We start from the raw sequence: 14845 nt of genomic DNA, 5'->3' as shown, positions 1-14845 counted from the left end.
GACAGGATATCAGTTAGTAGGCAAGAAGCAGAAGTTTGGAGCGGAGCAAAGTTAGCTGCAATTTTCATGAATGGTGGGTCTATAGTATAGTGTTTTAGTTCATGCTCTAAGCAAATAGATTACTGTGCTTGAAGCATTAAATAATTGGCCTGTTAGCACCTCTCTGTTCTCAAAGAATTCTTTGGACAGTGATGGTTGCCAATTTCATTCTATGCAAGAACCAATTACATTTTTAACTACAAAGATAGCCCCACACATACCTCTGGATCCACGGCAGTTTCTCCCACTGAAACAACTGAAGTTTGGACAGGGACAGAGCACAGAAAAAACAGGGTTACTTACCAGTAACTGTTGTTCTTCGAGATGTGTTGCTCATATCCATTCCCATTTAGGTGTGTGCGCGCTCCGTGCACAGTTTCCCGGAACTTTTTTGCCCTTAGCAGTCCCGGTAGGGTCGGCTCAGGCGCCCCCTGGAGTCCCGCGCCCATGTCGCGGTACATAGGGCACTGCCGACCCCACCGGCCCCTAGTCCCTTCTTTCTGCCGACTCCAACAATGGGGACGGAGGGTGGGTGCGGAATGGATATGAGCAACACATCTCGAAGAACAAGTTACTGGTAAGTAACCCTGTTTTCTATCTTTCAGTGATTGCTCATATCCATTCCCATTTAGGTGACTAGATAGCCATACCTGGAGGTGGGTAGGAGTTAACGTTGTGCTGCCCTTGCCAGGACGGCTCTGCCAAACCCCGCGTCCTCCCTCGCCTGCTGTACAATGGCGTAGTGGGACATAAAGGTATGCACCGTCGACCAGGTCGCTGCTCTGCAGATGTCCTGCAGGGGCACCCTTCCCAGGAAGGCCGCCGATGAGGCCTGGGCCCTGGTCGAGTGCGCCGTTACAGCCCCTGGAAGTGGTACTTTTGCCTGCTCATAGCAGGTCTTGATGCAGGTGGTGATCCAGGTGGAGATGCACTGGGTGGAGACAGGTGAGCCTTTCATCCGGTCTGCCACTGCCACAAATAGCTGCATCGATTTCTGGAAAGGCTTGGTCCTCTCTAGGTAGAAGGCCAAGGCTCATCTGACATCCAAAGAGTGCCATCTCCGTTCCTCCGCCGAACCATGTGGTTTCGGAAAAAACACAGGGAGGAAAATATCCTGATTATAATGAAACTGAGATACCACCTTTGGCAGGAAGGCCGGGTGGGGTCTCAGTCGGACCTTATCTTTGTAAAAAACCGTATAGGGGGGCTCTGAGGTTAAGGCCCTTATCTCAGAGACCCTTCTGGTCGATGTAATGGCCACTAGGAAGGACACCTTCCATGAGAGTACGAGCAACGGGCATGTTGCCAAGGGCTCGAAGGGGGGTCCTGTCAGCATGGCGAGGACCAGGTTCAAATCCCAGGGAGGCATCGGGTCACGGACCTGGGGATACAGCCTCTCCACCCCTTTAAGGAACCTAGATGACATGGGGTGTGAGAACAGGGATCTGCCCTCCATCGGCTGGTGGAAGGCCGAGATGGCCGCCAGGTGTACCCTGAGAGAGGCCAGGGCTAAACCCTGCAACTTCAGGTGAAGGAGGTACTCCAAAATCGCCTGGATTGGCGAGGAGCTTGGTAGAATGCCCCGGGACTGAGCCCAACATGTAAACCACTTCCACTTGGCCCTGTATACCAACTGGGTGGAAGGTTTCCTGCTGTTAAGTAAGACCTGCTGCACTGACATGGAGCAGGCCCTCTCTCCCTCTGTTAGCCACAGAGTCTCCACGCTGTCAGGTGGAGGGAGTCCAGGTCCGGGTGGAGCAGGCGACCCTGGTCCTGGGAAAGCAGGTCGTGGCGCCTCGGGAGTGGCAGGGGCGTGGCTATGGACAGGTCCAGCAACATGCTGAACCAGTGCTGTGTGGGCCAGGCTGTGGCGATCAGTATGATGTCTGCCTTGTCCCTCTTGATTTTCAAGAGGACTCTGGATAGCAAGGGGACGGGGGGAAATGCATACATGAGGGCCCCCGTCCATTCTATCAGGAACGCATCGGAAACAGAGCGCGGTTCGCACCCTCGGAGTGAGCAGAACCTCGGGCATTTCCTGTTCCAGGCCGATGCGAACAGGTCCAGATGGGGAACCCCCCACCTGTGGAAGACAAAATCCACCACTTCCTGGTGTAAAGACCAATCGTGCCGGGGGAGGAACGATCTGCTGAGGCGGTCTGCCTCGTCGTTCCTGACCCCCGGGAGGTGACAGGCAGCTATATGGAAGTCGTGCCTCACCGCCAATTCCCAGAGCAACGTGGCTTCCTGGCATAGGGCCGAGGAGTGTGCTCCCCCTTGCCTGTTCATGTAGAACATGGCTGCCGTGTTGTCCGTTAGGACCTGTACCACTCTGCCTCGGAGGAATCGGAGGAAGACCTTGCAAGCAAGGCGGACTGCCCTGAGTTCCCTGACATTGATGTGCAGGGAGATCTCGGTTGGTGACCAGCGCCCTTGGGTACTGAGGTTGCCCGTGATGTGCGCTCCCCACCCCACATCGGAGGCGTCGGTGATCAAGGTTACCGACGGTACCATCTCCCTGAAGGGAACTCCCTTCAACACCTCCCTCGGATCTGTCCACCAAAGCAGGGAAGTCAGTACTGGTGGGGGTAAAGTGACTATCCTGTTGAGAAGATGTCTGATTGGGGTGTACACAAAGGCTAGCCACCTCTGAAGGGGCCTGAGTCTGAGGCGAGCTAACCGCACCACATACGTGCAGGCTGCCATGTGTCCCAACAGCTGAAGGCATCACCTAGCTGTCGTCGTGGGAGACCTGTGAAGGTCGTCTATCAAGGCAGCCATTGCCTCGAAGCGGGGTCTTGGGAGGAAGGCTCTGGCCTGGGTGGCATCTAGCGTGGCCCCAATGAACTCTATGCGCTGCACCGGGATGAGAATGGATTTCTGCTCGTTGATGAGCAGACCCAGGTTGGTGCACGCTGCACATGTGAGTTCCAGGCTGTTCCTGACATGGACCCAGGACCTGCCCCGAATTAGGCAATCGTCCAGGTATGGGAATATCTGGATTCCTTTGCGGCGCAGATGCGCTGCCACCACTGCCATACATTTCGTAAAAACCCTGGGGGCAGACGAAAGACCAAAAGGCAGGGCTGTAAATTGGTAGTGGACACCAGCTACCATGAATCTTAGGAACCTTCTGTGTCCTGGGAGGAAAGAAATGTAGAAATATGCGTCCTTGAGATTGAGGGCCGCATACCAGTCCCCTGGATCTAGGGTAGGAATAATTGAGGCCAGGGAGACCATCCGGAACTTTAGGCGTCTGATAAACTTGTTCAGACAGCGGAGGTCTAGAATGGGCCTCAGGCCCCCCTTGGCCTTGGGGACCAAGAAGTACCGGGAGTAAAACCCTTGTCCCCTAGTACGGTCGCAACCTGTGGGCAAAGGGTCGGTCGAGAGGTAGGGGGTAAGTAAGAATACCACCCCCTTGCGCAACGTCAAAAGGACTTTTTATTATTCTGGCCCTTATTCGAGCCACGGGTCTCCGCCGAAGACCCCGAACGATTATGGCGGTTAGGGCCTCTAAACCTCCCGACCCCTCCTGGGTTGAGCAGGTCTGGGGGGCTGCCTCAGTGGTAGTTGAGGCTGCCGCTGGCCCTGAGGGCGAGATCAACGCCTTGCAGCCTGAGGGGTGTAGATCCCCAGGGAGTGTAGCGTGGCCCTCAAGTCTTTGAGGGCGTGCAGCTTGTCGTCAGTTCTGTCCGAGAAGAGTCCGGTTCCATCAAAGGGAAGATCCTGGATGGTACGCTGGGCTTCCTGGGACAGACCCGAAGACTGGAGCCACGAGGCCCCTCCTCATAGTAATGGCCGATGCTATGGCCCGACTAGCGGCGTCCGCCGCGTCACTAGAAGAGTTTAGGGCTGCTCTTACCATTGCAACCCCTTCTTCTATCACCGCCATGAAATCTGCGGTCTTGTCCTGGGGCAGGACCTCGGCGAGCCTCTGCAGCGAGGACCATAGGTTGAGCTTATACCTCCCTAGGAGGGCCTGATGATTGGCGATCCTCAGCTGCAGAGTCGCCGTTGTATAGGCCTTGCGGCCGAAGAGGTCCAGTTTCTTGGCGTCTCTATTCTTTGGGGTGTTGGACTGACCCCCTTGTCTCTCTCTCTGGTTGACTGCATCGACAACCAGAGAGCACGGTGCCGGGTGAATGTACAAGTACTCCACCCCCTCCATAGGGACGGAGTACTTCTTTTCGGCTCCCTTGGCCGTGGGAGGAACCGAGGCTGGAGTCTGCCAAAGGGACTTGGCCACCTTGAGCACCCTCTCGTGGATAGGGAGGGCTACTCTAGATGGGCCTACCATCCCTGAGGCTCCAAATAGGGGGTCCTCCTCCTCAGAGAGCTCCTTCAGGTCTAATTCCAGGTTGCCAGCGACTCTTTTAAGCATGTCCTGGTGAGCTCAAAAGTCTGGCCAAGAGCCCTTACAACCCCGGAAGCTGACATCATCAGGGGATGAGGATGACGACTGAGGAAGGGGCCCTGCGGAGGGGCCTTCCTCCGGATCGGATCCCTCATTCGAGGGATGATCCCTCCCCGCGTGGGACACTGGAGGTGGTGGCGGCGACGCCGATGACTTGAGCGAAGCCATCGCCTGTCCCACCTGTGTACCCCAGGGGCCCCAGTAAGGCCACTGCCAAGGTCCCTGGGGCCAAGCCGGAGCCGGAATCGGTGCCGAGTGAGTTGCCCGGTACCGCGATCTGAAGCCGGACCCACTGGAACGGCATTTGCTCCTGGGCTTGGGGGAACGGCTCCGTGAACTCGACAACGAGTGTCGGTGCCATCGTGAGTGGTGCCGGCGGGAAGAGGAGCTGCTCAAGCCCGAGCGTCTCCTCCCTCTTGATGACTTGCGACGGCGTTTGCCCCCTTTTGGTGATCAGGAGCGATGCCATCGGTGCCGGCGAGAGGATCGGGACCGGGATCGGTGCCAACCCGAGGAACGGGACCGAGCACGGGATGGGCTGCGCGTCGGTGCCGAAGACAGCGGTGCCGGCTGCAGTTGTGCCGAGGACGCCGGTGCCAAGGACACCGGTGCCGTGGTCAGCGATGAAGCAGCTGGCAGGGCCGAAGTCGGCGGTGGTGGTGGGGGTGCCGATGATGTTGGCAGTGTCACCGAAGACACCGGGATCCACGCCGGACTAGGTGCCGGGGATCGAGACCGGTGCCAAAAGCTGCGGCGCCGAGCCGGGCTGTCAACGGAGGATGGAGTCGTTGTCCCCCGTGAGCTCCTCGACCTCCCACGGTGCCGCGACGTCGAGGAGCTCAACTCGGTGCCGGAGCTGGGAGAGGAGCCCGCACTCTCAACCCTCCTTGGCCGTCTGGGGGGAGACTTCGACTCCTGTCTCCGCCACTCACCGGGTCCACCCATTGCGGGTTTACCCCGAGACGCAGGTCCCATCCTCGGCCGGGACGGAGGCGTGGGCAGGCCCATGAGGGTGCGTGCCGCGGAGAACGCCTCCGGCGTCGACGGCCCTTGCAAGGGTTCTGCCCCACTCCGAGGAGTCGGGGAGAGCTCCTTGCGCGGAGATGCCAGTGCCGGAGTACTCTCAACGGCACGTGGCTGGGGCATCTCCGGACTCCCCCGGTGCCAGGGCGGCGGTGCGAAGGTGTCCCGGTGCACTGATTCCTTTCAGCGCTTCGGTGCCGGCGGAGAGCTCTGCACCAAGGAGACGCTCGGTGCCGCAGATGACCGCGCTGGTACGGGGTCCGGGCGTAGAGAGGACTCCATCAAAATTGCCTTCAGCCGCGCCTCTCTCTCCTTTTGGGTCCGCGGCTTGAAGGCCTTACAGATCTTACACTTGTCCCTGCGGTGCTGCTCCCCAAGGCATCGGAGGCAGCGTGAGTGAGGGTCACTCACAGGGACCGGCTTGGCACACTCAGTGCACGGTTTGAATCCGGTTGAGCCAGGCATGACCCAACGCGGAGAGAAAGAACCCCTGAGGGCTTTTCTGAGTATCTACTAACAGTTCTCGATTTGAAGAGCAAAGGTAGCTAAGGGTTTGCGACTTGCAAGCAAGAGGCAATGTTCCAGCAACCGTCAACGGGCGGAAAGAAGGAACTGGGGGCCGGTGGGGTTGGCAGTGCCCTATGTACCGCGACATGGGCGCGGGACTCCAGGGGGCGCCTGAGCTGACCCTACCAGGACTGCTAAGGGCAAAAAGTTCCGGGAAACTGTGCACGGAGCACGCACACACCTAAATGGGAATGGATATGAGCAATCACTCGAAGATAGAACTACCTATCTGCTCTTTATTTGCTCATCTGCAGATGCAATTACCCAATTTACACAGATAGCAGCAAATGGGCACCTAAAGATAATTCCAAATAATCAGAGTGTCAAATTTAGGTCTAGAGGTTAGCACCCTTTAAGATTAGCGTCATAATTAGTTCAGGGCCTGGATAATTACCCCAAGTGGGCAAGAACCCGCAGTGTAAGAATTTCATTTGTAACAATATAGCATCACAATGCATTTCCTAGCAGACATTAATATTTTGCATTTCTCTGCTTTTCTGAATGAGTACCTTACAAAATATACTTAAGTGGGGCTTTTTATACTGAATGCTTTTCCCACCCCAATCTATTGTGCCCAGGTAATGAGAATGTATGGACTGGAGGACAGTGACCAAAATGTGGTTATGGCAACCCATCAGCTCAGAATCCCTTCAGAGGTGATTGGAGCTGTTAAGGCATTTTATTTATGACAACTGGTGTGCAAAAAAAAAAAAAAAAAAAAAAAAAAAAAAAAAAAGTAGCCATTCTGCACTGGAATTCTCCTCATGATTAGAGGTGGAGGTAGTGTGGACTGCTTGGAAAATATTAACCCAGGAGTATTCTATGGTACTAAAACTCAGCTTTATTTTTTATGTATTTATTTTTTTTGTACCCATGCAGTCTGATATCTGTCTATTTGTGTATGTCTCCTCCACTGAAATTCAAATCTGAACATTGGTTGTCTCGTTTCATTCCAGTGTGAGATAGTATGAAAGTAGTGACCACTAGAGATATCTGGGGAAGCTTGACCTTTTGTCTGTGGTGTTGGGTCGGCTGTTTTAAATTATTTCAATCAGAGGCATGGCAGACCTGGTCAGTTATGATCCCCTCTGGTCATGTTATCATGGGAGAAACCACTGATAAAGTCACAAATGTCAGATGTGCAGTAATCAGGATGAGGGAGTTAACATTTCTTTCATTTTTACTCTGTTCTTTTAGAGGTATTGATTTCAGAGGTATCAAGGGAAATACTGTTCTAGATGGGCTGTATGTGTTGAAATTCAGTCAATTAAGTATTTTTAGACATTTATCCGCAGAAGCTTATGTAATTAATGCTACCTTTTTGCTCCTCCAGATAAATCTGGACATGAGTGTCCAGCGCTCACAGCTGAGAAACAGAACCTTGAAGTGATGCAGCATTACAGGCCTGAACCTTGGTGCTAAAACAACTGGGTACGGAGTCATGCCCGTCAAACTTCAAGGATTGAGAAGGCTGAGGTTCTGACGAAACACTGTGCTGCAGGTGCCTCCAGGCAGAAAATGGTGGCACCCCTCTCCCCCAGGAAAGGTTGGTCAAATTTAATGGATTTTTGTTGAACAGACACAAAGTGATAATAGCAGAATTTGAACATCCACACAGGCTGGTCAAAGGCTCCTGTTAGCAGGTAGGCCAAGCATGAATGCCGTATTGCTTGATAAAAAGGGAAATGTACATGCTTGGAGGCAACATCAGTGGCTAGAATAAAAATGGCAAAAGAAATGAGGCGCGGATGCAATGTCATGGCCCTCCAACAGCTATTTTGAAGCTTCCTCCCTTATGTTACTGACAAGAAAAAGGAAGAAAGAGAGAAGAGCCTACTCCTGATTCTGAGAACAAAAACCGACATCTTTTTCCTTATAGAAATCTAAATAGTGGACACGTAAGCAAGGGCTGCTATCTCAGAAACCTGACAAGCAAAGGCAATTAGTACTAGAAGAGAACCTTAAAGGAAGAGATGCCAACATTGCTCAGACATTGAAGGATGTTTATTAGGGAATTTAGGGAAGTTGCTTGGATTTCTTCTTCCTCATCCTGGCAGAAACCGGAACCTTGACCCCACCCACCAGAGAGAGAGAAGGGGAGGACTGGTCCTAGAAAAGCTATCCTCCTAGGTCATGTAGGACCCTTAATTAACTTGGTGAGTCCCAGGATCTAGACCTCCTTCCCGGGATGATCCTCCTCCTCGTCTCACTATTCTGTCCCATTCCCTCTTTCCTCTGCCACTGCAACCTCCTGCCCCTCTGGTTTCCCCTCCCCTGCAGGCTGTGCAGGGAGGGCCTGATAGGAGGCAAGCTGCAGCAACTGTCAGGGACACTGGATTTATTGCCCAAAAGCACAAGCTGCGCTCTAACTGCCCTGTGTGAACCCTGCTGGTGCACTCCAGGTACCTACAGCATGGGTACATACCTAAATACCTATCATTTTAACGAGATAATCTGAATTGGCATGAGGTTGTAATTCAGGAGACTGAACGACTGCAAAAAAGAATTCAAGAACCCACTGAAAGATGAGCTAGTTAAACCAATTTACCATCACTAATGCCAACACGTTCCTTGAGAGCCAGGTGTTTTGGACATTGTGGCAAAAGTAAATAAAGCTGGGTTCAATGTAGTTGGGAGCAAAGGGCTTTCTAACTGTGACAGTATTAAACATTATATTAAAGAGGAAGAACAGATTCAACTTTTATACAAAAAACACACCATCCTATTTTCCCCTTTGCACCACGACAACAGTCACATAATTGGGAGAGAAAAAGAGATAAAGCTACATCACACCACGATCTGCCTGTATGTACACAATTACTGGGCGCCACCAATGGCACTGGAGAACTCACTGATGTGCACCTTGCATTTCTTCTATCCCTGCCTTCTCCTTAGAACAACACTACAAGAAATTCTACTCCAGCACAGCCACCTCAATCACATGCATCACATAACGTTTATGAAACCACATTAATATCAAAGCTGCCTTCTGTACTTGCAGAAATTGTCACAAATACAAGAACTTATTTTCTGCAAATAAAAACAGAAAACGTTTGATTTAGCTGCTGTATTTCACTTCTATTTTTACACAGTTTCCTCACTTTGTATTAAGATGACAGTCTCCCTGTGAATAATCATTTTCTTTCACCCTATGGACTACTAGCAATCTTTTCTAGACGTGAAACCCTCATGATACAGCAGAGAACTGGAACAATGTTCTTGTTCTGTATTTCACGAGTGCACCTGAAATGACTTGATATGTTGGGCTCACTGTGTGTTTCTTATCATGCCTTTTGTCTATATCTTGATCAGTTTCACAAACATCAAACCCATAGTTCAGTGAGCTCTTAAGTATTGTTTCAAAGAGGTGCCCCAGCTGCTTAACAATGGTTACCTAATCAGGGGCATTAAAGCAGGATAATGCATCCAATGCAAGTTTTCCTTGCAGGCTGACACTCTCCCAGGTACTGTGCCAATATTTGACAGCCCAAAGTCCATGTAACACCTGCATAACTCAAGGTTTCTTTGGATTTATTTTCCTTGTCACCTAAGGTTGGAAGTGTGACAATTGAGGAAAGCATAGAATTGCTGGAGTTTTCAATATGGTTGAGTTACATTAAGTCAGTCTGGCAGCCTCAACTGAATACTTGGCAGTGCCATGAAAGCTAACAACTGGCACACTGTTCCTGAGAAGCTCACAACCAGGACAATAGGGTGTTACATGCTAGCAGTTCTGTTCTTTGACAGAGCTCTGTGGGGATAACTGCATAGCACGTGCCTACACTAGATGCCTTGCTTCACTCAGTGGTTTTAGCTTCTTTTACTAGAACCAAATACACTGCAATTTTTAAACTATGGCTCAACATTAGCATTTCATTATATAGCTGTATCTGCCTCTGTTGAGTACATGAAGTGAACAGCAGCATTGATGAGAACTGCCAGCCTGGTTTTTAACCTTCGCATTCGACAGACTCCCTATGGCTTGAGGTTACAGATGACATTCATCAGGCTATGGATAATGGTCTTTAGACATTGGGAACATTTTTTATTGACTTGTCTAAAGCTTTTGACATAACAGCCTATAAAATCTCCACTAACTAACTTGCCTCATGTTAAGAGGGAAAAGACAGACATACATCATTAGAGATAGTAATCTTAATCTAGGGCAGGGGCTCAGATGTGGAGGGGAAAGAAATGTATTTTTTTTTGGTGGAATACTTGTCCATCTGTGTCTTTTGTGACTGTAAAGAGCTGGATCGGCACAGGATTCTCACATAAAAAGGCCCTTCTCCCTCATTCCTACAATTCAAAGATTGGTTTCTTGTCAGATAGACAGCAGGCTGTCTGGAGTGGCGCTCAAACATGGGTGCCAACCTCAGGGCAGACTGTTACAAACCAGGGCACAAACCCCAAACTGGCTGCATGTTCTATAATTAGATTTCACCAAGTGTCAACTCTTCAAGCACAATTACAGCCTTAAGTCCCCTTGGATACCCTGGTCTATTTTGCCACCCAAGCAAGCCTGTCTTTGTGACAGATAGTCCCTTGCACAAAAATCACAGTAATATTCAGGTTACTCCCAATCCCAGTCACTTACCCAGGTCCATTGTGCTTTAGATAGCTTACCAAAGACAATGCTTGTAGCAAATCCTGTAATAAAGATTTATTAACTATGAAAGAGTTAATTACAAGGTTAAAGCAGGTAAACATACACACAAAAATGAGTTACAGTCTGATGTTCCAAAAGGTGATAGTAGCTGCTATATACGCATGCTCTATATGTCCTTTAGAGTTAGCCCAAACTAAGCAGCTTGTTTATGCTTAGAAATATTGCCCTCTCTGACTTCTAAGCAACATGATTTTTCTCTCTTTCCCCCAGAGCTGACGCAGATGGGACAAGGGTTTGTGCACATCTCCATTTCATGGATGTGAGAGAGAGGGGGTGCAATCAACAAAGTCTTTTGTCCACTGTTGTTCCACAATGCATCTGATATCTATGGGCCTTGTTTTGTTGGGCAGGAGATGACCCCTAGTAGTAAACTAGTATTTCACACTTAGTGATGCTTCTCTGATTGTGGGCAGTTTTGGCAAACATTTTTATAGTTACAGAGCAAACATTTAATTACCACCTTAATAACGGGAGATACAAATATTATAAGTATGATTATTTATGTGGTATCCTACAGGATTTCATAAAGTCTAAACACTAAACATTCTTATAACTCTAATATCTATTTTAAAAATACTAACACATAGGTGAGTCAGACTGGTTTCTATCTGTCAGTGTTCAGTTAGGCCTAAGCATGAGCTGACACCTGGTCTCCCAGCATCACAAGATGTTGTACAGAACAAAGTTGCTAGAGGCTCAAAAGGAGGTCTTGTTAATTGGCTAAAACCATACTGAGGTTCCAGAAAGGAGGAGGATCTTGGAATGAGAAAAACATGCATAAGGTCCTTGAGAAATCTAGCAACCATAGGGTTGGAAAATATGGTGTGACCCTGACCGGGAAGATGAAATGCTGATATTGCTGCTAAATGTACCCTTAGGGAGCTGATGGATAGCAGATAGGAACCCTAACTCCTGGTCTTCTGGACTTAAGGAGTCTGGTGTCATGCAGCCTGGAGAACCATTACCATTTCATTTCATGGGTCAGTTTACTAGACAGAATGTTTGACATTTCTTGTTCTGACCTGATGCAAACAAATTTACTGTTGGGTAAATCCCAACTATGGAAGATACACTGCAGGACAGAGTTCTAGACATCTGCAAATTGCCTGGTGAGTAAGCCTGGTACATACACAGTCATTTTGTGATGACAGAGAATAGCTTCTCAGCAAAGGTGGAGGGATAGGGGAGGGATGATAGTGCTCATGTCTGTTTGTTGACATAAAATAATGCTGTCATGTTCTCCATCATTACCTAGACTTAGTTCACATTGCATGGGAAGAAATACCATGCATATTAAATGAATATCTCCGAGTTCTAGAACATTTTTGTGGAGGTAAATCTCTTTGGGAGTCCAGAGACTTTGGGTCTGAGGTTAATCTAGGTGAGCTCCCAATCCAAGTGTGGGGGCATCTATCACCAGCTTCTTCAAAGGCAGAGGTGGACTAGAGAGTATTTCTTTACATAGCTGGAGAGGGTCCTACCACCAACTTAATGAGGAGGGGACTTCTTGGGGGATACGAACCCTCACATCCACATGATGCCTGTTTGGTAGATAAACCTTGCATGAAGCACAGGTGAAGTCTGGCATGTCATGTCACAAGTGCATGAGACCTGTTTAATTCAGATAGAATGTATGGGCCAATGGTGTTCTCATACCCCAGTCACTGCCCATCTTTAAACAGTGTTAAACAAAGACCTGGGGTTTGGTATACAGAGACCTCAACCTGCTTAGCACCATGGCAAACACACCGTTAAAAAATCCCTTTAACTTTTTATTGACGATATAGAGAAGAAGGAAAAAGAGCTAAAGACACTGAAAGGTAAATTAAGACTTTCATTAGGCTTTCATTTTAATAACATTTCTTGTTTCCTTTTCCTTGAGCTGGAGATAATTTCAGAAGGAAATATAATCTAAGAGACTTAAACAAGAGGGTATCAAAGACAGTAATAACTGCCGTCTGGGGGAAAAGAGAAGAAGTTAGGTGTAATGGGATGGAGCTGTTGCTACTACTGTTGGTGTTGAAGTCCAATCCCATTTGGTGATGTTTAGGATTCAGCTGGAGCTGATAGAAATGATGATGTCATCTGGATCCCCCTTCTCCAGCCTGGTCAGGACTTCTCTCAGGATCAGGCTGAGTAAGGCCTATGGTCCCAGAAAATAGTAGAGGTAGTAGCCATGAGGTGAAGCTCGTTCTAGTAACCTCAGTCTGTTCTTCTGTCTCTTCCTCCTCTCTCACTCAAAAAGTCTTTAGGGACCCAAAAAGAAATGATAGCTGGAGTAGCCCATCCCCTCACTACCTGGTCCATCAATTAGGCCTGATATCAGACACACCAATTCTGGTTAATTAATTTCCAGTTCCACATCTTCTGTTTTTATCAAGCATGATTTCAACTTCGTCCTTGAACAATATCAGTCACCCCTTTTTGTTTGGGCTAATTTAGTCTCTGGTTTTCATCTCTCTTCCCATTAGGTGACCAGATGTCCCGATTTTATAGGGATAGTCCCAATATTCCAGGTTTTGTCTTATATAGATGTCTATTACCTCAAACTCCCATCCCCATTTTTCACCCTTGCTGTCTGATTACCCTACTTCCCATCAACATTTATTATAGGTTATTGTGATAGCTTATGAACTTTTATATACTTTTTACATTAGGCTCACAATAAAGTAAATTTGTAGGTTCAGTTACTACAACAGGCCATATGATTCAAAGAGTCCAAGACAGATCTTTAAGAGTATATGTGGCTAATTGATCAGGTCTACCAGAGTCTTGAATCTCTCCCGTGGCAGATACACTCTGGCTGACGTGGAATCTAATACCACCCCTATGAACTCTATTCTCTGTTTGGGTGAAGTGATGATTTTTCTTTGCTGATCTTGAGACCTAGCACTGTGAAAAGACATAGGATCAGGTGAATGGAATTGCTCACTTGCAACAGTGATCTTTTTCAAAATGCGACAGTCATCGCAATACAATTCTTAGATCCCTTGTCATCTTACATGAGCTGCCTCCTGTCAGTAGCTCATGGGGTCCCTGAAGAAGGGTGGGGAAGGGTGCCTCATTTTACTAGGTCCTGAGGAGTGTGACCTAGGTCTGCACTCACTGTGGGAATAATGTTTTCCTACCCCTCTCTGACTGAGTGGAAGAGAACTTAGCTGCTCCGTTGGTCTCAGTTGATGAAGGTTTCAGAAACTTAAGAGTTAGCAGCCGCTCACAGGAGCATTATCTGAGGAAGCCTATTCAGGCCTGAGGCGCCCTTTCCACCAGTTCTGAAGAGGCTCTCATTGAGTTCTCCAGGAGAAAGAGTTTAAGATGAGCCTCTCTCCATGTGTGTCCTCTTGGAGAAAGATACTCAGTTTGTTGCTCTATCAATGATATGCCTCTTTCAAAGGCAAAAGAGGCACCTTGAGTTCTCGTCATTAAGCTTTGTAATAGAAGGGCCAACTTTTGAATCCCAAGGACTTGTTTCAGGGATAGCAGCTAAATCGCAGGATCAGGGAAGTCACTAGCAAATACAAGGTTTTTTATATCTAGCCAACCGGTGTATGTGTGGGAGAGGGGTGGAAGGGAGGGGAGAAACTACAAATGCTATTCTAACTATATACACAACCATATCAAAACTGCAAAATACACAAAGAGGACACTGCAGGTGCTCCAGTTCGCAGCCACAGATGGTAAGAAGGAACTGAGGGATGGTTTGGCCTGCTCGGCTCTTTATATCCTTGGGCACAAAGGCATCCACTGTGCAGGCATGGTCCTGATGTACAAGTGTACATATAAAAATAAAAAAGTTACCAAGATAATGCACCTAATTTATGTCAGGAAAAATGTTAAGACAGTCTGCAATATAATTAGATTGTATCAAACCATATATGAGGGGGGCAGAATTACAGTTGCCCATGCAACCTTAGTTTTGATATTTCCTGATATTTGGTTGCCAAACCATGTAAACTTCTCAACACAGCTTTTAGTGTGGCATTCTAGTAGAATCATCTTCCCTTAGAATTCTTACTATGCTTAAGTGCTCATATACTATGTCATAAAAATCTCTCTAAAATAGATACACTCTACAATACACTAAATCTAATATCAGCATATTGCACACTCAGGGGCCACAAGCTTTATAG

At 48.5% G+C, this 14845-nt stretch overlaps 1 protein-coding gene across 5 annotated transcripts in view; it reads right to left on the bottom strand.

Moving 5' to 3' along the window:
* COP1 (COP1 E3 ubiquitin ligase) overlaps positions 1 to 14845 on the bottom strand; it is a 186622-nt gene that overhangs the window by 55679 nt on the left and 116098 nt on the right. The window contains exon 16 of one of the 5 annotated variants that reach the window (XM_067532415.1): positions 12262 to 12858. The exons of the other annotated variants lie outside the window; for them this stretch is intronic. Coding sequence (XP_067388516.1) covers positions 12797 to 12858 — 62 coding nt within the window. The 3' untranslated portion in view covers positions 12262 to 12796. Of the gene's footprint in view, positions 1 to 12261; positions 12859 to 14845 lie in introns of those variants that run through there. 5 annotated transcript variants of the gene reach the window in all.

This window comes from Emydura macquarii, unplaced genomic scaffold (assembly GCF_026122565.2).
Source record: "Emydura macquarii macquarii isolate MOO-44397 ecotype Brisbane River unplaced genomic scaffold, CSIRO-AGI_Emac_v2 contig_3287, whole genome shotgun sequence".
Classification (NCBI taxonomy): domain Eukaryota; kingdom Metazoa; phylum Chordata; order Testudines; family Chelidae; genus Emydura; species Emydura macquarii.
The sequence above is the reverse complement of the archived record's forward strand: the minus strand, read 5'-3'. Positions and strand labels throughout refer to the sequence as shown.